The sequence below is a fragment of the Tachyglossus aculeatus genome, chromosome 7, assembly GCF_015852505.1.
Source record: "Tachyglossus aculeatus isolate mTacAcu1 chromosome 7, mTacAcu1.pri, whole genome shotgun sequence".
NCBI lineage: Eukaryota > Metazoa > Chordata > Mammalia > Monotremata > Tachyglossidae > Tachyglossus > Tachyglossus aculeatus.
In genome coordinates this window covers 5,531,813-5,558,343 of record NC_052072.1, presented here as the reverse complement: position 1 = coordinate 5,558,343, position 26,531 = coordinate 5,531,813, and the positions used below count along the sequence as shown (strand labels likewise).

At 45.3% G+C, this 26,531-nt stretch overlaps 2 protein-coding genes across 2 annotated transcripts in view; both read right to left on the bottom strand.

Annotated features, from left to right (window-relative positions):
• The window catches only part of SGO2 (shugoshin 2), a 43,008-nt gene extending 22,592 nt beyond the window's left edge, over nucleotides 1-20,416 (bottom strand). The window contains exons 1-4 of the mRNA XM_038749474.1: nucleotides 20,362-20,416; nucleotides 13,806-13,970; nucleotides 7,009-7,184; nucleotides 910-987 (exon numbers count right to left, since the gene is read on the bottom strand). Coding sequence (XP_038605402.1) covers nucleotides 910-987; nucleotides 7,009-7,184; nucleotides 13,806-13,944 — 393 coding nt within the window. The 5' untranslated portion in view covers nucleotides 13,945-13,970; nucleotides 20,362-20,416. The remainder of the gene's footprint in view (nucleotides 1-909; nucleotides 988-7,008; nucleotides 7,185-13,805; nucleotides 13,971-20,361) is intronic.
• Nucleotides 20,417-25,807: 5,391 nt separating this feature from the next.
• SPATS2L (spermatogenesis associated serine rich 2 like) overlaps nucleotides 25,808-26,531 on the bottom strand; it is an 83,281-nt gene continuing 82,557 nt past the window's right edge. The window contains exon 12 of the mRNA XM_038749472.1: nucleotides 25,808-26,189. Coding sequence (XP_038605400.1) covers nucleotides 25,884-26,189 — 306 coding nt within the window. The 3' untranslated portion in view covers nucleotides 25,808-25,883. The remainder of the gene's footprint in view (nucleotides 26,190-26,531) is intronic.

Below are 26,531 nucleotides of genomic sequence, written 5' to 3'. Positions count from 1 at the left end.
AAATTGGCAACAGATAGAGACGGTCCCTACCCAACAGTGGGCTCACAGTCTAGAAGGGGGAGACAGACAACAAAACAAGTTAGACAGGCGTCAATACCATCAAAATAGATAAATTCATTCAATCGTATTTACTGAGCGCTTACTGTATGCAGAGCACTGTACTAAGCGCTTGGGAAGTACAAATTGGCAACAGATAGAGACGGTCCCTACCCAACGACAGGCTCACAGTCTAGAAGCAGGGAGACAGACAACAAAAAAACAAGTAGACAGGCGTCAATACCATCAAAATAAATTCATTCATTCATTCAATTGTATTTATTGAGCGCTTACTGTGTGCAGAGCACTGTACTAAGCGCTTGGAAAGTACAAGTCGGCAACAGATAGAGACGGTCCCTACCCAACAACGGGCTCACAGTCTAGAAGCAGGGAGACAGACGAAAAAAGGAGCCGACAGGCGTCAATACCATCAAAATAGATAAATTCATTCAATCATATTTATTGAGTGCCGGTCCCCGCCACTTGTCGGCTGTGGGACCTTGGGCGAGTCATTTTACTTCTCCGTGCCTCGGTTCCCTCATCTGCAAAATGGCGATTAACAGTGTGAGCCCCACGTTGGACAGGGACTGCGTCCAACCCGATTTGCTTGGATCCACCCCGGCGCTTAGTATAGTGCCGGGCGCACATAGTAAGTGCTTAAAAAATACCACAATTCTTCTCCTTACCAGACTGTAAGGGGGAAGGCCAGTTGGTTTGGCGGTCCCTTTCGAGAGGCGCTTAGTACAGCGCGCCGCACACAGTAAGCGCTCAAATACGATTGAATGAATGAATGAATGAATGAATGAATGAATGAGAGCGCTTTCATTTCTTCGACTCTATAAATGAAATAAATACTTACTTGGTGTCACTTACCTCATAAGGGTTGCTCATTTCTATGGCGCTTATCAAGTTACTGCTCATGAAAACTTCTATATCTATGAGGGTCTTATTCTGCCAACGACAAATGGTAAAATACGAAACTTGGTTTAGCCGAAACGGTTACCACCGGAAATGCTGTTTCCTGTATATATGTATATGTATATATATATACACATATATATATATATATGTACATATGCATATGTATATATGTATATGTATATATGTACATATGTATATGTATATATATAGGAGAAGCAGCGTGGCTCGTTGGAAAGAGCCCAGGCTTTGGAATCAGAGGTCATGGGTTCGAATCCCGGCTCCACCACATGTCTGCTGTGTGACCTTGGGCAAGTCACTTAACTTCTCTGAGCCTCAGTTCCCTCATCTGTAAAATGGGGATTAAGACTGTGAGCCCCACGTGGGACAACTTGATCACCTTGTATCCCCCCCAGCGCTTAGAACAGTGCTCTGCACATAGTAAGCGCTTAACAAATGCCATTATTATTATTATTATTATATGTTTGTACATATTTATTACTCTATTTATTTATTTTACTTGTGCATATCTATTCTATTTATTTTATTTTGTTAATATGTTTGGTTTTGTTCTCTGTCTCCCCCATCTAGACTGTAAGCCCACGGTTGGGTAGGGACCGTCTCTATATGTTGCCGACTTGGACTTCCCAGGCGCTTAGTACAGTGCTCTGCACACAGTAAGTGCTCAATAAATACGATTGATTGATTGATTGATTTGGGGTTTACATTCGCCGCCCAGCTGAAGGGCGAGATTTAAACAACAACTCCTAAGAGAACTGTACTTTGAAATTCATTCAATCGTACTTATTGAGCGCTTACGGTGTGCAGAGCACTGGACTAAGCGCTTGGGAAGTACAAGTTGGCAACATAATGTCCTTCCCAAGTGCTCTGCACACCGTAAGTGCTCAATAAATACAACTGAATGAATGAAAGAGACGGGCTAAAATATCACTGTTTTGCCCCCAAGCTCCATCACTTGTCTGTTGTGTGGCCTTGGGCAAGTCATTTCGCTTCTCTGGGCCTCAGTTACCCCGTCTGTAAAATGGGGATTGAGACTGGGAGCCCCGCATGGGACAGGGACTGTGTCCAACCCGATTTGCTTGTATTCATTCATTCAATCGTATTTATTGAGCGCTTACTGTGTGCAGAGCACTGGACTAAGCGCTTGGGAAGTCTTCCTCCCTTCAAGGCCCTGCTGAGAGCTCACCTCCTCCAGAAGGCCTTCCCAGACTGAGCCCCTTCCTTCCTCTCCCCCTCGTCCCCCTCTCCATCCCCCCATCTTACCTCCTTCCCTTCCCCACAGCACCTGTATATATGGATATATGTTTGTACATATCTATTACGCTATTTATTTATTTATTTATTTTATTTGTACATATCTATTCTATTTATTCTATTTTGTTAGTATGTTTGGTTTTGTTCTCTGTCTTCCCCTTTTAGACTGTGAGCCCCCTGTTGGGTAGGGACTGTCTCTATGTGTTGCCAATTTGTACTTCCCAAGCGCTTAGTACAGTGCTCTGCACATAGCAAGCGCTCAATAAATACGATTGATGATGACAATGATGATGATACAAGTCGGCAACATCTAGAGACGGTCCCTACCCAACAGCGGGCTCACAGTCTAGAAGGGGAGGACGGACAACAAAACAAAACATATTCACAAAATAAACAGAATATGTACAAATAAAATAGAGTAATAAATACGTACAAACATATATATATATATATGCACAGGTATATATGTATAGTGGAGTGTCCACTCCGGTGCTTAGTACAGTGCTTGGCACATAGTAATTTTATTTTACTTGTACATATCAATTCTATTTATTTTATTTTGTTAGTATGTTTGGTTTTGTTCTCTGTCTCCCCCTTCTAGACTGTGAGCCTGCTGTTGGGTAGGGACCGTCTCTAGATGTTGCCAACTTGTACTTCCCAAGCGCTTAGTACAGTGCTCTGCACACAGTAAGCGCTCAATAAATACGACTGATTGATTGACAGTAAGCGCTTACCAAAATACCACAATGACTACGATGCCCTGCTGAGAAGAGGCTCAATAAATGCTACTGATTGATTAATCCTAAATGCAACCACTACAAAGTGATATTTGTTGAATGGTACTTGTTAAGCGCTTACTATGTGCCAGGCACTGTACTAAGCGCTGGAGTAGATAATAATAATGATGGTAATTGTTAAGCGCTTACTATGTGCCGAGCACTGTTCTAAGCGCTGGAGTAGATAATAATAATGACGGTAATTGTTAAGCGCTTACTATGTGCTGAGCACTGTTCTAAGCGCTCGGGGGGATACAAGGTCATCAGGTTGTCCCCCGTGGGGCTCAGTCTTCATCCCCCTTTTACAGATGAGGGAACTGAGGCCCAGAGAAGTGAAGCGACTTGCCCAAGGTCACACAGCTGACAAGCGGCGGAGCCGGGATTAGAACCCACGACCTCTGACTCCATCATCATCATCATCATCAATCGTATTTATTGAGCGCTTACTATGTGCAGAGCACTGTACTAAGCGCTTGGGAAGTACAAATTGGCAACATATAGAGACAGTCCCTACCCAACAGTGGGCTCACAGTCTAAAAGGGGGAGACAGAGAAGAAAACCAAACATCCTAACAAAATAAAATAAATAGAATAGATATGTACAAGTAAAATAAATAAATAGAGTAATAAATTTGTACAAACATATATACAGGACTGCAAAGCCCGGGCTCTTTCCACTTCAGCCCCGCTGCTTCTTGTAGCCACGCAAGCTCGGCAGGTTGGACGCGGTCCCCGTCCCACGCGGGGATCGGAGTCTTAACCCCCATTTTACGTTTAGTACAGTGCTCTGCACACAGTAAGCGCTCAATAAATACGACTGAATTTTCCGGACGAGGTCGCCGAGGCCCAGAGGAGGGAAGTGACTTGCCCAGGGTCACCCGGCCGGCGATTAGCGCAGCCGGGACTTCCACTAGGCCGTCCCGCTCACCGCCGAAGCGGGATCGTGTGAAGTCGCTGAAAAGACGGATGCTTTTTTGCCTATTCATTTAATCATATTTATTGAGCGCTTACCATGTGCAGAGCACTGTACTAAGCGCTTCCCACGGGGTTCTCATCCACCATGAAAATCAAATTGATGGGGGCAAGTTTTCACATCTAAGCGAGGGTAGAGAAGCAGCGTGGCTCGGTGGAAAGAGCCCGGGCTTTGGAGTCAGAGGTCATGGGTTCAAATCCCGGCTCTGCACCTTGTCAGCTGGGTGACTTTGGGCAAGTCACTTGACATCTCGGGGCCTCAGTTCCCTCATCTGGAAAATGGGGATGAAGACTGTGAGCCCCACGTGGGACAACCTGATCACCTTGTAACCTCCCCAGCGCTTAGAACAGTGCTTTGCACATAGTAAGCGCTTAATAAATGCCATTATTATTATTATTATTATTATTATTATAGAAAAACCGAGCTAGCAAACTGCTTTTCCTCTCCTCGATAAAATTCCTCCTGGCTCCATTTTTGGCAGGTTCTTGTCCAAACCCCTCGTTGCAGGGAGAGGGAAAGGGGTCCAAAAAATTCAGAACAAAGCCTTTTGCTGAGCTCTGAAAAGGCGCCTAATAGTCTCTTGCCTTTTCATTCAATCGTATTTATTGAGCGCTGACCGAGTCTCGCCTTTGTAGAAGTACGCTTGGATTTCCAGCGCTTAGAACGGTGCCTTGCACATAGTAAGCGCCTAATAAATAATAATAATAATAGCATTTGTTAAGCGCTTACTATGTGCAAAGCACTGTTCTAAGTGCTGGGGAGGTTACAAGGTGATCAGGTTGTCCCCCGTGGGGCTCATGGTCTTCATCCCAATTTGTACTTCCCAAGCGCTTAGTACAGTGCTGTGCACACAGTAAGCGCTCAATAAATACCATTGAATGAATGAATGAATGAATGAATCCCCATTTTCCAGATGAGGGAACTGAGGCCCAGAGAAGTGAAGTGACTTGCCCAGAGCCACACAGCTGACAATTGGCGGAGCCGGGATTTGAACCCATAACCTCGGACTCCCAAGCCCGGGCTCTTTCCACTGAGCCATGCTGCTTCCCCAATAATAAATGCCATCATTATTTTTATTTCGCTGACCCGCTACAGTCAACGATTTAAGATTTCATTATCTGTGAGGAGAAGCAGCGTGGCTCAGTGGAAAGAGCCTGGGCTTTGGAGTCAGAGGTCGTGGGTTCAAATCCCGGCTCCGCCACTTATCAGCTGTGTGACTTTGGGCAAGTCACTTTGCTTCTCTGGGCCTCAGTTCCCTCATCTGTAAAATGGGGGGTGAAGACTGGGAGCCCCCGGTGGGACAACCTGATCACCTTGTTAACCTCCCCAAGCGCTTGGAACAGTGCTTTGTACATAGTAAGCGCTTAATAAATGCTATCATTATTATTATTATTATTATTATTATTATTATTATTATTATGTCGAGAGTGTGTGGCAGTCCTAAGGACGGGATTCACCTTTTTACACCCTATACGTAATAACAATAATTATAGTATTTGCTAAGCGCTTACTATGTGCCAGGCACTGTTCTAAGCACTGGGGAAGATACAAGATAATCGGGTTGGACATAGTCCCTGTCCCACGTGGGGCTCCCAGTCTTTATCCCCATTTTACAGATGAGAGAACTGAGGCCCAGGGAATAATAATAATAATATTAATGGCATTTATTAAGCGCTTACTATGTGCAAAACACTGTTCTAAGCGCTGGGGGGGATACAAGGTGATCAGGTTGTCCCCGTGGGGTTCACAGTCTTCATCCACATTTTACAGATGAGGGAACTGAGGCCCAGAGAATAATAATAATAATGATGGCATTTATTAAGTGCTCGCTATGTGCAAAGCACTGTTCTAAGCACTGGGTGGGATACAAGGTGATCAGGTTGTCCCACGTGGGGCTCCCAGTCTTCATCCCCATTTTACAGATGAGGGAACTGAGGCCCAGAGAATAATAATAATAGTAATGGCATTTATTAAGCACTTACTATGTGCAAAACACTGTTCTAAGCGCTGGGGGGGATACAAGGTGATCAGGTTGTCCCACGTGGAGCTCCCAGTCTTCATCCCCATTTTACAGATGAGGGAACTGAGGCCCAGAGAATAATAATAATAATCAATCAATCAATCAGTCGTATTTATTGAGTGCTTACTGAGGAAACCTATCGAGGAAACTGAGGCCCAGAGAAGAAGAAGAAGAATAATGGCAGTTGTTAAGCGCTTACTGTGTGCAAAGCACTATTCTAAGCGCTGGGTGGGATACAAGGGGATCAGGTTGTCCCATGTGGGGCTCACAGTCTTCATCCCCATTTTACAGATGAGGGAACTGAGGCCCAGAGAATAACAATAATAATAATGGCATTTATGAAGCACTTACTACGTGCAAAGCACTGTTCTAAGCGCTGGGGGGATACAAGGTGATCAGGTTGTCCCACGTGGGGCTCCCAGTCTTCATTCCCATTTTACAGATAGGGAACTGAGGCCCAGAGAATAATAATAATAATCAATCAATCAATCGTATTTATTGAGCGCTTACTAAGAAAACCTATTGAGGAAACTGAGGCCCAGAGAATAATAATAATAATAATAATGGCGGTTATTAAGCGCTTATTGTGTGCAAAGCACTGTTCTAAGCGCTGGCGGGGATAAAGGGCGATCACGTTGTCCCACCTGGGGCTCCCAGTCTTCATCCCCATTTTCCAGATGAGGGAACTGAGGCCCAGAGAAGTGAAGTGACCCGTCCAAGGTCACGCAGCAGACGAGCGGCGGAGGCGGGATTAGAACTCATGACCTTCTGACCCCCAGGCCCAGGCTCCAGCCACGAAGCCTCGCTGCTTCTCCAATGAAATGACTCCTCGGAAATGACTTTTAGACCGTGAGCCCACTGTTGGGTACGGACTGTCTCTATATGTTGTCAACTTGGACTTCCCAAGAGCTTAGTCCAGTGCTCTGCACACAGTAAGCGCTCAATAAATACGATTGATTGATTGATTGATTGACTTCTAAATTCAAACCTGACAGAGGACGGGATCCGTACCAGAAGATTGAGTTTTTGGCGGAGAAAGGCGTTCTGGAAGTTCAATTTCTCCACCTCCTTCTGCAGGAACATTTTTTCGGTCGTCAGCCGCCGAGAATTCTCTCTCTCCAAACTGAGGGCAAGGGCCAAGGCCCGATTGTTGTGTTTTAAAGAAATCTTAATAATAGACGAATTATCTAAAGGAGGAGGAAAAAGGAAAAATAAAGGCAGTTTAGAAAACCTGGAGGGTTTTGGGATGTAAATTCTGTAGCACGTGTTTAAGCGGGGGAACTTTCCCTTCCAACGCACCCGAGACTCGGGAAAAATCAGTTGTGTTTTTTGAACGTGTACTGAGCGTTTCGGACGATCCGACAGTCGTCAATAAATCGCCTTTGTTGAGCACTTTTTATTCATTCATTCAATCATATTTATTGAGCGCTTACTGTGTGCAGAGCACTGGACTAAGCGCTTGGGAAGGACAAGTCGGCAACACATAGAGACGGTCCCTACCCAATAGAATAATAAGTATAGGCAAATAAAAGAAATAAAATACGTATGGACAATTAAAATAAGTAGAATAATAAATATGGACAAATAAGTAGAATAACAAATATGCACAAATAAAATAAATAGAATAACAACTGTGGGCAAATAAAGGAAATAGAATACTACATATGGACAAACAAGATAAGTAGAATAATGAATATGGGCAAATAAAAGAAATAGAATATATATGGACAATTAAAATAGGTAGAATAAAAAATACGGGCAAAATAAATATGGGCAAATACAATAAGTAGAATAACGACTGTGGGCAAATAAAAGAAATAGAATACAACATATGGACAAACAAGATAAGTAGAATAATGAATATGGGCAAATAAAAGAAATAGAAGATATATGGATAATTAAAATAGGTAGAATAAAAAATACGGGCAACTAAGTAGAATAATAAATATGGGCAAATACAATAAGTAGAATAACAACAGTGGGCAAATAAAAGAAATAGAATACTACATATGGACAAATGATAAGTAGAATAATGAATATGGGCAAATAAAAGAAATAGAAGATATATGGACAATTAAAATAGGTAGAATAAAAAATACGGGCAACTAAGTAGAATAATAAATATGGGCAAATAAAATAAATGGAATAACTGTGGGCAAATAAAAGAAATAGAATACTACATATGGACAAACAAGATAAGTAGAATAATAAATATGGGCAATAAAAGAAGTAGAATAAAAAATACGGGCAACTAAGTAGAATAATAAATACGGGTAAATAGAACAAATAGAATAACAACTGTGGGCAAAAGAAATAGAATACTACATATGGACAAACAAGATAAGTAGAATAATAAATATGAGCAAATAAGGGAAATAGAATATATATGGACAACTAAAATAGGTAGAATAAAAAATGCAGGCAAATAGAATAATAAATATGGGCAAATAGAATAACAACTGTGGGCAAATAAAAGAAATAGAATACTACATATGGACAAACAAGATAAGTAGAATAATAAATATGGGCAAATAAGGGAAATAGAATATATATGGACAATTAAAATAGGTAGAATAAAAAATGCGGGCACATAGGTAGAATAATAAATATGGGCAAATAGAATAACAACTGTGGGCAAATAAAAGAAATGGAATACTACATATGGACAAACAAGTAGAATAAAAAATATGGGCAAATAAAGGTAATAGAATATATATGGACAATTAAAATAGGTAGAATAAAAAATATGGGCAAATAGGTAGAATCATAAATATGGGCAAATAACAACTGTGGGCAAAGAAATAGAATACTACAAATGGACAAACAAGTAGAATAATAAATATGGGCAAATAAAGGAAATAGAATATATATGGACAATTAAAACAGGTAGAATAAAAAATGTGGGCAAATAGGTAGAATAATAAATATGGGCAAATAGAATAACAACTGTGGGCAAATAAAAGAAATAGAATACTACATAAGGACAAACAAGATAAGTAGAATAATAAATATGGCAAATAAGGGAAACAGAATATACATGGACAATTAAAATAGGTAGAATAAATAATGCGGGCAAATAAGTTGAATAATAAATGTGGGCTGAGCGCTTACTATGTGCCCGACCCTGTACTAAGCGCTGGGGTAGATGGAAACCGCTCAGGCCGGAACACAGTCCCCGTCCCACGTGGGGCTGACGGTTTTCCTCTCCATTCTTCGGAGGAGGAAATCCCTCCGCACATCCGCCAAACTAGCTCTCTTCCTCCCTTCCAATCCCTACTGAGAGCTCACCTCCTCCAGGAAGTCTTCCCAAACTGAGCCCTTTTCCTCTCCTCCTCCTCCCCATCACCCCCTTCCCTCCCTCTGCCCTCCTCTCTTCCCCTTCCCACAGCCCTTGTGTCTATTTATACATATTTATTAGTCTATTTATTTTATTAATGATAATAATAATAATAATAATAATGTTGGTATTTGTTAAGCGCTTACTATGTGCAAAGGACTGTTCTAAGCGCTGGGGAGGTTACAAGGCGATCAGGTTGTCCCACGAGGGGCTCACAATTTTAATCCCCATTTTCCAGATGAGGTAACCGAGAAGTGAAGTGACTTGCCCAAAGTCACACAGCTGACAGTTGGCAGAGCCGGGATTTGAACCCATGACCTCCGACTCCAAAGCCCAGGCCCTTTCCAGTGAGCCACAGCAGCTTCTCCAAAATTGATAGCATTTATTAAGCGCTTATTATGTGCAAAGTACTGTTCTAAGCGCTGGGGAGGTTACAAGGTGATCAGGTTGTCCCACAGAGGGCTCACAGTCTTAATCCCCATTTTACAGATGAGGGAACTGAGGCACAGAGAAGTTAAGTGATTTGCCCAAAGTCACCCAGCTGGCAATTGGCAGAGCCGGGATTTGAACCCATGACCTCCGACTCCAAAGCCCGGGCTCTTTCCACTGAGCCACGCTGCTTCTCAATGTGTAGATGTGTAGATAGCTATAATTCCATTTATTCCGATGGTATTGATGCCTGTTGGCATGTTTTGTTGTCTGTCTCCCAGCCTTCATCCCCATTTTCCAGATGAGGTCACTGAGGCCCAGAGAAGTGAAGTGACTTGCCCAAAGTCACCCAGCTGACAAACGGCGGAGCCGGAATTAGAACCCGTGACCTCTGACTCCAAAGCCCGGCCTCTTTCCACTGAGCCACGCTGCTTCTCTTTCCACTGAGCCACAGCCAATTGTCAGTTGTGTGACTTTGGGCAGGTCCCTTCACTTCTCTGGGCCTCAGTTCCCTCATCTGGAAAATGGGGATTAAGGCTGGTAGCCCCCCGTGGGACAACCGGATCACCTTGTAACCTTCCCAGCGCTTAAAAAAGTGCTTTGCACATACTAAGCGCTTAGTAAATGTCGTCTTCATTATTATTATCTTGGGCAAGTCGATCAATCAATCAATCGTATTTATTGAGCGCTTACTGTGCGCAGAGCACTGTACTAAGCGCTTGGGAAGTCCAAGTTGGCAACGTATAGAGACGGTCCCTACCCAACAGTGGGCTCACAGTCTAGAAAGTCGCTTCACTTCTCTGGGCCTCAATTCCCTCATCTGTAAAATGGGGATGAAGATCATGAGCCTTCTAGACCGTGAGCCCGTTGTTGGGTAGGGACCGTCTCTATCTGTGGCCGACCTGTACTTCCCAAGCGCTTAGTACAGTGCTCGGCACACAGTGAGCGCTCAATAAATACGATTAAATGGATGAACATCTTGCCACCGCCTGGGCAGAGGCGCAGCTGGACGTCACAACTTATGCATATCCGGAAAACTGGGTTAAAAATTTTTTGGTTGCGATAAACATTTAGAGGGGTGTGCTATTTATATTCAAGTCACTGTGTATATATGTTTGGACAGATTTATTACTCTATTTTACTTGTACATACTTACATATTCTATTTCATTCATTCATTCATTCAATCGTATTTACTGAGCACTACTGTGTGCAGAGCACTGGACTAAGCGCTTGGGAAGGGCAAGCTGGCAACATATAGAGACGGTCCCTACCCAACATTCATTCAGCCAGTCGTATTTATTGTATATATATATATGTATATATGTTTGTACGGATTTATTACTCTATTTATTTATTTTACTTGTATTCATTCATTCATTCAATCATATTTATTGAGCACTTACTTTATGCAGAGCACTGTACTAAGCACTTGGGAAGGACAAGCTGGCAACATATAGAGACGGTCCCTACCCAACATTCATTCAGCCAGTCAGTCGTATTTATTGTATATATATACATGTATATATATTTGTACGGATTTATTACTCTATTTATTTATTTTACTTGTATTCATTCATTCACTCAATCATATTTATTGAGCACTTACTGTGTGCAGAGCACTGGACTAAGCGCTTGGGAAGGACAAGCTGGCAACATATAGAGACGGTCCCTACCCAACATTCATTCAGCCAGTCAGTTGTATTTATTGTATATATATATATATATATATATATATATATATATATATATATATATACAATAAATACAACTGACTGGCTGAATGAATATATATATATAGGTCTGTACGGATTTATTACTCTATTTATTTATTTTACTTGTACATTCATTCATATAAATCCGTACAAACATATATATGTATATATGTATATATATGTTTGTACAGATTTATTACTCTATTTATTTTACTTGTACATTCATTGTATTTATTGAGCGCTTACTGTGTGCAGAGCACTGTACTAAGCACTTGGGAAGGACAAGCTGGCAACATATAGAGACGGTCCCTACCCAACATTCATTCAGCCAGTCAGTTGTATTTATTGTATATATATGTATATATGTCTGTACGGATTTATTACTCTATTTATTTTACTTGTACATTCATTCATATAAATCCGTACAAACATATATACACATATATACAATAAATACGACTGACTGGCTGAGTGAATGCTGGGTAGGGACCGTCTCTAGATGTTGCCAGCTTGGACTTCCCAAGCGCTTAGTCCAGTGCTCTGCCTGATCACTTTGTATCCCCCCCAGCGCTTAGAACAGTGCTTTGCAGCGGGGCCTAGTGGGAAGAGCCCGGGCTTGGGAATCAGAAGGACCTGGGTTCTAATCCTGGCCCTTGCCTGCTGTGTGACCTTGGAAAAGTCACTTCATTCATTCATTCATTCAATCGTATTTATTGAGCGCTTACTGTTTCTAGTAAGCACTGTTTCAAGTGCTGGGATAGATAGACGTTAATCATGATTTGGATGGCTTGGGTGTGTAATGAATCAATCAGTCGTATTTATTGAGCGCTGACTGTGTGCAGAGCACTGGACTAAGCGCTTGGGAAGTCCAAGTTGGCAACATCTAGAGACGGTCCCTACCCAACGGCGGGCTCACAGTCTAGAAGGGGGAGACAGAGAACAAAACAAAACATATTAACAAAATAAAATAAATAGAATAAATATGGAGAAATAAAATAAATAGAGTAATAAATACGTACAAACATATATACAGGTATACTTCACTTCTCTGGGCCCTGGTTCCCTCATCTGGAAAATGGGGATTAAGACTGTGAGCCCCCCGTTGGGACAAGCCGATTACCTTCTTACCTCCCCAATGCTTAGAACTGTGCTTTGCAAATAGTAAGCACTTAATAAATGCCATTATTATTATTATTATCATTATTATTATTCTCTGGGCCTCAGTTCCCCCATCTGGAAAATGGGGATTGAAACCGTGAGCCCCGTGTGGGACAGAGATAGGGTCTAACCTGATTAACCTGCCCCAGTGCTTTGAACAGCGCTTGGTGCATAGTAAGCACTTCACAAATACCACAATAATTATTAATTATTATTAACTCTGTTCAGCTGGACTCTCCCAAGTGCTTAGCACAGCGCTCTGCACACAGAAAGTGCTCGATAAGTACCAATGATTGATGATTTTAAGGCATCGATTACCAGAAAAAGACAACCACCCAGTATTCCATACTTTCCTAAATCAGGCTGCAAATATTGCACGGGGTCTGAAGATGTCTTGTCTGCTGCCGTCCTCTCCAAAACGCTTAGCACAGTGCTCTGCACACAGTAAGTGCTTAATAAATAATAATAATGGCATTTATTAAGCGCTTACTATGTGCAAAGCACTGTTCCAAGCACTGGGGAGGTGACAAGGTGATCAGGTTGTCCCACGGGGGGCTCCCAGTCTTCATCCCCATTTGACAGATGAGGTCACTGAGGCACAGAGAAGTAAAGTGACCTGCCCAAAATCACACAGCTGACAATTGGCGGAGCCGGGATTTGAACCCATGACCTCTGACTCCAAAGCCCGGGCTCTTTCCACTGAGCCACGCTGCTTCTCTTCAGGGTCTGAAGATGTCTTGTCTGCCGCCGTCCTCTCCCAAACGCTTAGCACAGTGCTCTGCACACAGTAAGTGCTTCAGAGAAGCAGCGTGGTTCAGTGGAACGAGCCTGGGCTTTGGAGTCAGAGGTCACGGGTTCAAATCCTGCCCCCGCCAACTGTCGGCTGTGTGACTTTGAGCAAGTCACTTCACTTCTCTGTGCCTCAGTTCCCTCATCTGTAAAACGGGGAGTAAAAACTGTGAGCCCCCCGTGGGAGCCAACCTGATCACCTTGTAACCTCCCCAGCGCTTAGAACAGTGCTTTGCACATAGTAAGCGCTTAATAAATGCCATCATCATTATTATTAGAGATATTGTTAACTGGCTGACAGATTAAAAAAAATTAAATAAATCAGAGGGTATTTTAGGCACCTCCCCCGCCCCCATTGATCTTAATCATCGCCAAACTTACTTATTATTTTGGATTTGATCTTTGACGCAAGAGAAACGTTGAGCTTCGCCGCTTTAGAAACTTTCTTGTCCCTTTTATATTTTTTCACGCCTTCCTGGCCGAAAAAGGAGGGCGGGTCGCTCACCCTGGGATCTTCCATCTTTGAGGAAAGGCAGGCCGCTGGTTCTGAGGAAAACAAACGGGTGGAAAGAGGGAAAAAAAAAGGGGATAGACCACAGATTGAACGCGTATCCTCACAGCTTGAAACAGGAAGGCAGAAATAGTCCTCTAGTCCGTAAGCTCGTTGCGGGCAGGGAATGCATCTGTTATATGTATATATATTTGTACATATTTATTACTCTATCTATTTATTTATTTTACTTGTACATATCTATTCTATTTATTTTATTTTGTTAGTATGTTTGGTTTTGTTCTCTGTCTCCCTCTTTTAGACTGTGAGCCCACTGTTGGGTAGGGACTGTCTCTATATGTTGCCAATTTGTACTCCTCTAGACCGTAAGCTCGTTGCGGGCAGAGAATGCATCTGTTGTTATACGTATATATATATTTGTACATATTTATTACTCTATCTATTTATTTATTTTACTTGTACATATCTATTCTATTTATTTTATTTTGTTAGTATGTTTGGTTTTGTTCTCTGTCTCCCCCTTTTAGACTGTGAGCCCACTGTTGGGTAGGGACTGTCTCTATATGTTGCCAATTTGTACTCCTCTAGACCGTAAGCTCGTTGCGGGCAGGGAATGCATCTGTTGTTATATGTATATATATATTTGTACATATTTATTACTCTATTTATTTATTTATTTATTTATTTTACTTGTAAAAAAAAAGGGGATAGACCACAGATTGAACGCGTATCCTCACAGCTTGAAATAGGAAGGCAGAAATAGTCCTCTAGACCGTAAGCTCGTTGCGGGCAGGGAATGCATCTGTTATATGTATACATATTTGTACATATTTATTACTCTATCTATTTATTTATTTTACTTGTACATATCTATTCTATTTATTTTATTTTGTTAGTATGTTTGGTTTTGTTCTCTGTCTCCCCCTTTTAGACTGTGAGCCCACTGTTGGGTAGGGACTGTCTCTAGATGTTGCCAGTTTGTACTCCTCTAGACCGTAAGCTCGTTGCGGGCAGGGAATGCATCTGTTGTTATATGTATATATATATATTTGTACATATTTATTACGCTATTTATTTATTTATTTATTTATTTTACTTGTACCTATCTATTCTATTTATTTTATTTTGTTAGTATGTTTGGTTTTGTTCTCTGTCTCCCCCTTTTAGACTGTGAGCCCACTGTTGGGTAGGGACTGTCTCTAGATGTTGCCAATTTGTACTTCCCAAGCGCTTAGTACAGTGCTCTGCACATAGTAAGCGCTCAATAAATACGATTGATTGATTGATTGTATCGTTCTATTATACTCTCCGAAGCGCTTAGTACAGTGCTCTGAACACACTAAGCGCTCAATTGATACAATTGAATGTCATTGAAAAAAGAAGGCTCAGATGATTCTGCATTCTAAATTAGGTTTTTTCAATAATAATAATAATAATGATGGTATTTATTAAGCACTTACTATGTGCAAAGCACTGTTCTAAGTGCTGGGGGGGGGGGATACAAGGTGATCAGGTTGTCCCACGGGGGGCTCACAGTCTTTAGAGAAGCAGCTTGGCTCAGTGGAAGGAGCCCGGGCTTTGGAGTCAGCGGTCATGGGTTCAAATCCCAGCTCCACCAATTGTCAGCTGTGTGACTTTGGGCAAGTCACTTCACTTCTCTAATAATAATAATAATAATAATGGCATTTATTAAGCACTTACTATGTACAAAGCACTGTTCTAAGTGCTGGGGAGGTTACAAGGTGATCAGGTTGTCCCCCGGGGGGCTCACAGTCTTCATCCCCATTTTACAGATGAGGTAACTGAGGCACAGAGAAGTTAAGTGACTTGCCCAAAGTCACACAGCTGACAATTGGTGGAGCTGTGCCTCAGTTCCCTCACCTGTAAAATGGGGATTGACTGTGAGCCCCCCGTGGGACAACCTGTTCACCTTGTACCCCCCCCAGCGCTTAGAACAGTGCTTTGCATGTAGTAAGAGCTTAATAAATGCCATCATTATTATTCTTGTTATTATTCATCCCCATTTTACAGATGAGGGAACTGAGGCCCAGAAAAGTGAAGTGACTTGCCCAAAGTCACACAGCTGACAATGGGCAGAGCTGGGATTTGAACCCATGAGCCCACTGTTGGGTAGGGACCGTCTCTATATGTTGCCAACTTGTACTTCCCAAGCGCTTAGTCCAGTGCTCTGCAATCAATCAATCAATTTTATTTATTGAGCACTTACTGTGTGCACTGTACTAAGCGCTTGGGAAGTCCAAGTTGGCAACACATAGAGACGGTCCCTACCCGACAGTGGGCTCACAGTCTAGAACAGTCTGCACACAGTAAGTGCTCAATAAAGACGATTGAATGAATGAATGACTCCAAAGCCCGGGCTCTTTCCACTGAGCCACGCTGCTTCTCTAGACTAATGGGACCCCAAATCTCCCATTCTCGTGTCTCTCCCCACTTCAGTCTATACTTCAGGCTGCTGCCCGGATTGTCTTTGTCCAGAAACGCTGTGGGCATGTCACTCCCCTCCTCAAAAATCTCCAGTGGCTTCCAATCAATCTGCGCATCAGGCAGAAGCTCCTCACCCTGGGCTTCCAGGCTGTCCATCACCTCACCCCCTCCTCCCTCACCTCCCTTCTCCCCTTCTCCATCGCAGCCCGCACCCTCCGCTCCTCTGCCGCCGCTCACCTCCACCCCGGGCCTCCTTCTCGCCCGTCCCGCCGTCGACCTCGGGCCCACGTCCTCCCCCTGGCCCAGAATGCCCTCCCTCCGCACATCTCCCCCTTTTAGACTGTGAGCCCACTGTTGGGTAGGGACCGTCTCTATATGTTGCCAATTTGTACTTCCCAAGCGCTTAGTCCAGGGCTCTGCACACAGTAAGCGCTCAATACATACGATTGATTGATTGATTGATTGATCTGCCAAGCCAGCTCTTTTCCTCCCTTCAAAGCCCTACTGAGAGCTCGCCTCCACCAAAATTTATTTGGTATTTATCCCTCTGCACATCAGCCAAGCCAGCTCTCTTCCTCCCTTCAAAGCCCTACTGAGAGCTCACCTCCACCAAAATTTATTTGGTATTTATCCCTCTGCACATCGGCCAAGCCAGCTCTCTTCCTCCCTTCAAAGCCCTACTGAGAGCTCGCCTCCACCAAAATTTATTTGGTATTTATCCCTCTGCACATCGGCCAAGCCAGCTCTCTTCCTCCCTTCAAAGCCCTACTGAGAGCTCACCTCCACCAAAATTTATTTGGTATTTATCCCTCTGCACATCAGCCAAGCCAGCTCTCTTCCTCCCTTCAAAGCCCTACTGAGAGCTCACCTCCACCAAAATTTATTTGGTATTTATCCCTCTGCACATCGGCCAAGCCAGCTCTCTTCCTCCCTTCAAAGCCCTACTGAGAGCTCACCTCCACCAAAATTTATTTGGTATTTATCCCTCCGCACATCTGCCAAGCGAGCTCTTTTCCTCCCTTCAAAGCCCTACTGAGAGCTCACCTCCACCAAAATTTATTTGGTATTTATCCCTCCGCACATCCGCCAAGCCAGCTCTCTTCCTCCCTTCAAGGCCCTACTGAGAGCTCCCCTCCTCCAGGAGGCCTTCCCACACCGAGCCCCCTTTTTCCTCTCCTCCTCCCCATCCCACCCTCCTTCCCCTCCCCACAGCACCTGTATATATATTTGTACAGATTTATTGCTCTATTTATTTTACTAATGATGTGTACAGAGCAATAATCCATCAGGGAAGCAGTGTGGCTTGGTGGGAAGAGCCCGGGCTTGAGGGTCACAAGACAATAATAATAATAATGATGATGGCATTTATTAAGCGCTTACTATGTGCCAAGCACTGTTCTAAGCACTGGGGAGGTTACAAGGTGATGACGTTGTCCCACGGGGGGCTCCCAGTCTTCATCTTCATTTTCCAGATGAGGTCACTGAGGCCCAGAGAAGTGACTTGCCCAAAGTCACGCAGCTGACAATTGGCGGAGCCGGGATTCGAACCCATGACCTCTGACTCCAAAGCCCAGGCTCTTTCCACTGAGCCACGCTGCTTCTCTATCCCGGCTTTGCCACTTGTCTGCTGGGAGACCTTGGGCAAGTCACTTCACTTCTCTGGGCCTCAGTTCCCTCATCTGTAAAATGGGGATGAAGACTGCGAGCCCCCCGTGGGACAACCTGATCACCTTGTGTCTACCCCAGTGCTTAGAACAGTGCCTGGCACATAGTAAGCGCTTAACAAATGCCATTGTTATTATTTATTTATACTGATGCTACTGATGTCTGTTTGCTTGTTTTGTTGTCTGTCTCCCCCTTCTAGACCGTGAGCCCACTGTTGGGTAGGGACCGTCTCTATATATGTATATACCTGTATATATGTATATATGTTTGTACGTATTTATTACTCTATTTATTTATTTATTTTATTTGTCCATATTTATTCTTTATTTTATTTTATTTTGTTAATATGTTTTGTTTTGTTGTCTGTCTCCCTCTTCTAGACTGTGAGCCCACTGTTGGGTAGGGGCCGTCTCTCTATGCTGCCAACTTGGACTTCCCAAGCGCTTAGTCCAGTGCTCTGCACACAGTAAGCGCTCAATAAATACGATTGAATGAATGAATGAATATTTCCTATTCTACTTATTTCATTTTGTTCATATGTTTGGTTTTGTTCTCTGTCTCCCCCTTTTAGACTGTGAGCCCACTGTTGGGTAGGGATCGTCTCTATCTGTTGCCGACTTGTCCTTCCCAAGCGCTTAGTCCAGTGCTCTGCACACAGTAAGCGCTCAATAAGTACGATTGATTGATTGATTGATTGATTAGTAGCGTGGCTCAGTGGAAAGAGCCCGGGCTTTGGAGTCCGAGGTCATGGGTTCAAATCCCGACTCCGCCACATGTCTGCTGTGTGACCTCGGGCAAGTCATTTAACTTCTCTGAGCCTCAGTGACCTCATCTGTCAAATGGGGATGAAGACTGGGAGCCCCCCGTGGGACAACCTGATCACCTTGTAATCTTCCCCAGCGCTTAGAGCAGTGCTTTGCACATAGTAAGCACTTAATAAAATCCACTTAAAAAAAAAAAATCCCCGCTCCGCCAGTTGTCAGCTGGGTGACTTTGGGCAAGTCACTGCACTTCTATTTTTGTACATATTTATTACTCTATTTATTTATTTATTTTACTTGTACACATTTATCCTATTTATTTTATTTTGTCAGTATGTTTGGTTTTGTTCTCTGTCTCCCCTTTTTAGACTGTGAGCCCACAGTTGGGTAGGGACCGTCTCTAGATGTTGCCAACTTGGACTTCCCAAGCGCTTAGTCCAGTGCTCTGCACACAGTAAGCACTCAATAAGTACGATTGATTGATTGATTAGTAGCGTGGCTCAGTGGAAAGAGCCCGGGCTTTGGAGTCCGAGGTCATGGGTTCAAATCCCGACTCCGCCACATGTCTGCTGTGTGACCTCGGGCAAGTCATTTAACTTCTCTGAGCCTCAGTGACCTCATCTGTCAAATGGGGATGAAGATTGGGAGCCCCCCGTGGGACAACCTGATTACCTTGTAATCTTCCCCAGCGCACATAGTACATAGTAAGCACTTAATGAATGCCATTTAAAAAAAAAAAAATCCCCGCTCCGCCAGTTGTCAGCCGTGTGACTTTGGGCAAGTCACCTCACTTCTCTGTTTGTACATATTCATTACTCTATTTATTTATTTTACTTGTACATACCTATTCTATTTATTTTATTTTGTTAGTATGTTTGGTTTTGTTCTCCGTCTCCCCCTTTTAGACTGTGAGCCCACTGTTGGGTAGGGACTGTCTCTAGATGTTGCCAACTTGGACTTCCCAAGCGCTTAGTCCAGTGCTCCGCACACAGTAAGCGCTCAATAAATACGATTGATGATGATGATGATGATGGGCCTCAGTGACCTCATCTGGAAAATGGGGGTGAAGAGTGTGAGCCCCCCGTGGGACAACCTGATCGCCTTGTAACCTCCCCAGCGCTTAGAACAGTGCTTGGCACATAGTAAGCACTTAATAAATGCCATCGTTATTATTATTAAGTCACTTCACTTCTCTGCGCCTCAGTTCCCTCATCTGGAAAATGGGGATGAAGACTGCGAGCCCCCCGTGGGACAACCTGATCGCCTTGTAACCTCCCCAGCGCTTAGCACAGTGCTTGGCACATGGTAAGCGCTTAACAAATGCCATCATTATAATTAGTCCCGCGCTCTGCACACGGTAAGCGCTCAATAAAGAGGACTGAATGAATGACTGAAGGAATGATTGACACGGCTCCCCGTTCCGAGGCGGGGCGCATGCGCACAACCGTTTGGCTCCCCCCCAAACGTCGGAAGGGGGCGAAAGGAGGGAGGATCAATCAATCAATCGTATTTATTGATTGATTGGAGGAGGAGGAGGAGGAGGAGGAAGACTTACCGGACGGGAGGCCCCGGGCCCCGACGGCCTCCTGCTTTTCTCCCTCGGCCGGTCCTTCGTTCAAACCGGGCGGCCGTTAGCGCGCTCCCCGCCCGAACCAATCAGCGCACGGGCCGCCCCCCTCACGGCCGGAAGGGGCGGGGATTCCTCCCCAAGGACGGGCGGAAGGGGCGGGGACTGCCCTCACGGAAGGGCGGAAGGGGCGGGGCTTCCTCTTCAAGGAAGGGCAGAAGGGGCGGGGATTCCTCCTCAAGGAAGGGCGGAAGGGGCGGGGATTCCTCCTCAAGGAAGGGCGGAAGGGGCGGGGATTGCCCTCACGGAAGGGGGAAGGGGCGGGGCTTCCTCCTACTTATGAAAGGGGCGGGATTACCCTCTCGCAAGGGCGGAAGGGGCGGGGCTTCCTCCTTAATAATAATAATAATAATAATAATAATAATGATGGCATTTATCAAGCGCTTACTATGTGCAAAGCACTGTTCTAAGCGCTGGGGAGGTTACAAGACGATCAGGTTGTCCCACGGCGGGCTCACAGCCTTCATCCCCATTTTACAGATGAGGGAACTGAGGCCCAGAGAAGTGAAGTGACTTGCCCAAAGTCACCCAGCTGACAATTGCCGGAGCCGGGATTTGAACCCATGACCTCTAACTCCAAAGCCCGGGCTCTTTCCATTGAGCCACGCTGCTTCTCAAGGCTTCTCAAGGCTTCAGTGCCTCAGTGACCTCATCTGTAAAATGGGGATGAAGACTGCGAGTCCCCCGTGGGACAACCTGATCACCTTGTATGTCCCCCAGCCCTTACAGCAGTGTTTGGCACATAGTAAGCGCTTAGCAAATGCCATCATTCATTTATTATTTTTATCCGGTGGGTTTGCCAGGCCCACGGGAGTGGGGCTGACAGCCCCCTGACCTCTGCCTTTGAATCCTGACTCTGCCATTCATCTGCTGGGTGACCTTAACTTCCATCATCATCATCATCGTATTTATTGAGCGCTTACTGTGTGCAGAGCACTGTACTAAGCGCTTGGGAAGTACAAATTGGCAACATCTAGAGACGGTCCCTACCCAACAGTGGGCTCACAGTCTAAAAGGGGGAGACAGAGAACAAAACCAAACATACTAACAAAATAAAATAAATAGAATAGATATGTACAAGATAGAGTAATAAATCTGTACAAACATATATCCATATATACAGGTGCTGTGGGGAAGGGAAGGAGGTAAGGTGGGGGGGATGGAGAGGGGGACGAGGGGGAGAGGAAGGAAGGGGCTCAGTCTGGGAAGGCCTCCTGGAGGAGGTGAGCTCTCAGTAGGGCCTTGAAGGGAGGAAGAGAGCCAGCTTGGCGGGTGGGCAGAGGGGTTGGGGGCATTCCAGGCCCGGGGGAGGACGTGGGCCGGGGGTAGATGGCCGGACAGGCGAGAGCGAGGTACGGTGAGGACTTAATAATAATATTAATGATGGCATTTGTTAAGTGCTTACTATGTGCCAAGCACTGTTCTAAGCACTGTGGAGGTTACAAGATGATGAGGTTGTCCCACGGGGGGCTCACAGATTTAATCCCCATTTTACAGATGAGGGAACTGAGGCCCAGAGAAGTGAAGTGACTTAATAATGATGGCAGTTATTAAGCGCTTACTGTGTGCAAAGCAGTGTTCTAAGTGCTGGGGAGGTTACAAGGTGATCAGGTTGTCTCGCGTGGGGCTCACAGTCTTCATCCCCATTTTACAGATGAGGGAACTGAGGCCCAGAGAAGTGAAGTGATTTGCCCAAAGTCACACAGCTGACAAGTGGCAGAGGCGGCATTTGAACCCATGACCTCTAACTCCAAAGCCTGGGCTCTTTCCACTGAGCCACACTGCTTCTCTTCACTGCTTAACTTCCCTGTGCCTCAGTCCCTCATCTGTAAAATGGGGATGAAGACTGGGAGCCCCACGAGGGACAGCCTGATCACCTTGTATTTACTCTAGTGCTTAGAACAGTGCTTGGCACATAGTAGTAACAGCATTATTACTATTATTATTATTATTCTAAACCCAGCTCCTCCACTTGTCTGCTGTGTGACCTTGGGCAAGTCATCATCAATCGTATTTATTGAGCGCTTACTGTGTGCAGAGCACTGTACTAAGCGCTTGGGAAGTACAAATTGGCAACATCTAGAGACAGTCCCTACCCAACAGTGGGCTCACAGTCTAAAAGTCGCTTCACTTCTCTTGGGCCTCAGTTCTCTCATCTGGAAAATGGGGATTAACAGTGTGAGCTCCATGTGGGACAGGGACTGGGTCCAACCCGGTTTGCTGGCATCCACCCCAGTGCTTAGAACAATGCTTGGTACATAGTAAGCGCTTAAGAAGGACCATAATAATGATAGTTATTATTACCGCAGGCCGGGCCCTCAGCTAAGTGCCGGGGGACAGTCTCAGTCATCGCTGTAGGCCGGGAATGGGTCTGTTTATAAATAATAATAATAATAATAATAATAATAATAATGATGGGATTTGTTAAGCGCTTACTATGTGCAAAGCACTGTTCTAAGCACTGGCGGGTGGATACAAGGTAATCGGGCTGTCCCACGTGGGGCTCCCAGTCTTCATCCCCATTTTCCAGATGAGGTCACTGAGGCCCAGAGAAGTGAAGTGACTTGCCCAAAGTCACACAGCTGGAGGCGGGATTAGAACCCATGACCTCTGACTCCCAAGCCCGGGCTCTTTCCACTGAGCCACGCTGCTTCTCTGATGACCTTGTATCTCCCCTAGCACTCAGAACAGTGCTTGGCACATAGTAAGCACTTAACAAATACCATTATTATTATTATTATTATCATTATTATTAGGAGAAGCATTGTGGCACAGTGGAAAGAACCTGGGCTTTGGAGTCAGAGGTCATGGGTTTGAATCCCGGCTCTGCCACTTGTCAGCCGGGTGACTTTGGGCAAGTCACTTCACTTCTCTGGGCCTCAGTTCCCTCATCTGGAAAATGGGGATGAAGACTGTGAGCCCCACGCGGGACAACCTGATCGCCTTGTAACCTCCCCAGCGTTTAGAACAGTGCTTTGCACATAGTAAGTGCTTAATAATAATAATAATAATTGTTGTTGTTATTGTAATAATTGTTGTTATTGTTATTGAAACCACCAGGGCCCCAACGGGCAGGATGGCTCATCCGGGGGGAAGCACTTAACAAGCACCATTATTATTATTATTATTATTATTATTATTATTATTATTATTATTATTATTATTATTATTAAAACCACCAGGGCCCCAATGGCAGGATGGCTCACCCAGGGAAAAGCACTTAACAAACACCATTATTATCATTATTATTATTATTATCATTATTGAAACCACCAGGGCCCTAACGGGCAGGATGGCTCACCCCAGGGGGAAGCACTTAACAAATACCATTATTATTATTATTATTATCATCATCATCATCATTATTGAAACCACCAGGGCCTCAATGGGCAGGATGACTCATCTGGGGGGAAAGCACTTAACAAACACCATTATTATTATTATTATTATCATTATTGAAACCAGCAGGGCCCCAGTGGGCAGAATGGCTCACCCTGGGGGGAGCACTTAACAAATACCATTATTATTATTGTTAATACTATTATTATTATTATTATCATTATCATTATTGAAACCACCAAGGCCCCAACGGGCAAGATGGCTCATCCGAGGGGAAAGCACTAAACAAACACCATTATTATTATTATTATCATTATTGAAACCACCAGGGCCCCAGTGGGCAGGATGGCTCACTGGGTGGAAAGCACTTAACGAATAACATTATTATTATTATTATTATTATTATTATTATTATCATTATCATTATCGTTATTGAAACCACCAAGGCCCCAACGGGCAGGATGGTCACCCCAGGGGGAAGCACTTAACAAATACTATTATTATTATTATCATTATTATTATCATTATTGAAGCCACCAGGGCCCCACGAGCAGGATGGCTCGTCTGGGGGGAAAGCACTTAACAAACACCATTATTATTATTATTATTAGTATCATTATTGAAACCACCAAGGCCCCAACGGGCAGGATGGCTCATCCGGGGGGGAAAGTACTTAACAAACACCATTATTATTATTATTATTATCATTATTGAAACCACCAGGGCCCCAAAGGGCAGCATGGCTCACCCGAGGGGAAAGCACTAAACAAACACCATTATTATTATTATTATTATTATTGTTATTATTATCAATATCATTATTGAAACCACCAGGGCCCCAACGGGCAGGATGGCTCACCTCAGGGGGAAGCACTTAACAAATACCATTATTATTATTATTATCATTATTATTATCATTATTATTATCATTATTGAAACTACCAGGGCCCCACGGGCAGGATGGCTCATCTCGGGGGAAAGCACTTAACAAACACCATTATTATTATTAGTAGTAGTATCATTATTGAAACCACCAAGGCCCCAATGGGCAGGATGGCTCACCCCAGGGGGAAGCACTTAACTAATACCATTATTATTATTATTATTATTATTAATATCATTATTGAAACCACCAGGGCCCCAAAGGGCAGGATGGCTCACCCGGGGGGGAAAGCACTTAACAAACACCATTATTATTATTATTATTAGTATCATTATTGAAACCACCAAGGCCCCAACGGGCAGGATGGCTCATCCGGGGGGAAAGTACTTAACAAACACCATTATTATTATTATTATTATCATTATTGAAACCACCAGGGCCCCAACGGGCAGCATGGCTCACCCGAGGGGAAAGCACTTAACAAATACCATTATTAATTACTATTATTATTATCATAATTGAAATCACCAGGGCCCCAAAGGGCAGGATGGCTCACCCTGGGGAGACACGAGGGTGGGAGCTCCTTCCCGGATGCGAATGGCCACGGAACCGTGGGAGGCAAAGAGGCACCGATGAGGAGGAGGAAGAGGAGCACGTGCCAGCCCTTGGCACGAGGCTGCGCGGACCCTCGACCATCAATCAATCAATCAATCGTATTTATTGAGCGCTTACTGTGTGCAGGGCACTGTACTAAGCGCCTAAGACCATCCCGCCACCTCCGCTGCCATGGCCTCCTGCCCTTCTGGGGCCCGGAAAGCGGAGATCCACGGGTGGGATGGAGGGGACTGAGGAGGCCGCCTTCCGCCCCCCGGGCCCACCGCGGCCACGAGGACCCCCGCCCGCGCCCCCACAAACACGCAGGTGGCGGACACAGCGGCCTTTAATCACTTTCCGGGAGCTGTGGGTCGATTCGATCCGAGAAATGGCCGGGTTTCCATTGTACCAAAGGGTGGGGGGCGTCCCAGGACACGGGGGTGAGGACCGGACCCCCGCGGCCGGCAGTGAGGGGGTGGTCCCGGGGGGAAGGCCGACCCCGGGACTGGGGTGGGCTTCGCTCCCGTTCCTCTCCTCGGGGGCCAGAGGAAGGCCGCGGCGGCCCCGTGCCAAGGAGTTGGGCCCAGGGCGAGGCCGGGCCCGGTTGGAAGGAGGGCAGGGGTGGCCACCGAGGTCACGGCGGGCACGTGGAGCCTCGGGGGTCCCACAGGCCGACCCGCGGGGGCCGAGCCCGTCGGCGCCTTGGCTTCTCCGGGGCGGCCCGGCCCGAGGGGCCCTGACCCCTGACCTCCGCCCCGGCGGCCTCCGCCACCCCCGCCGCCTCTGGGCCCCTGGCGGGGCCCCTGGTTTGGGGGCGCCGGTAGTGGTGGCGGGGCCCGGCCTTGCCCGGCTGGTCCACGTCCGGGCCCGCGGGGCCCTTGGCCGTCCGGGCCGGGCGAGGCCGGGCGGTCGGTCTTCGCCGCTGGCCGGAGGGACCGTCCTGGGGGAAACAAAAAACACACACAACACGCACCCACGCCTGTGATGGAAGTCAAATTTAGGAAGCCACGTCCTCCCCCTGGCCCGGAATGCCCTCCTTCCCTCCGCCCATCCGCCAAACCAGCTCTCTTCCTCCCTTCCAAGCCCTCCTGAGAGCTCCCCTCCTCCAGGAGGCCTTCCCACACTCAGCCCCCTTTTTCCTCTACTCATCATCATCATCAATCGTATTTATTGAGCGCTTACTGTGTGCAGAGCACTGGACTAAGCGCTTGGGAAGTACAAGTCGGCAACATATAGAGACAGTCCCTACCCTACAGTGGGCTCTCCTCCTCCCCATCCCCCC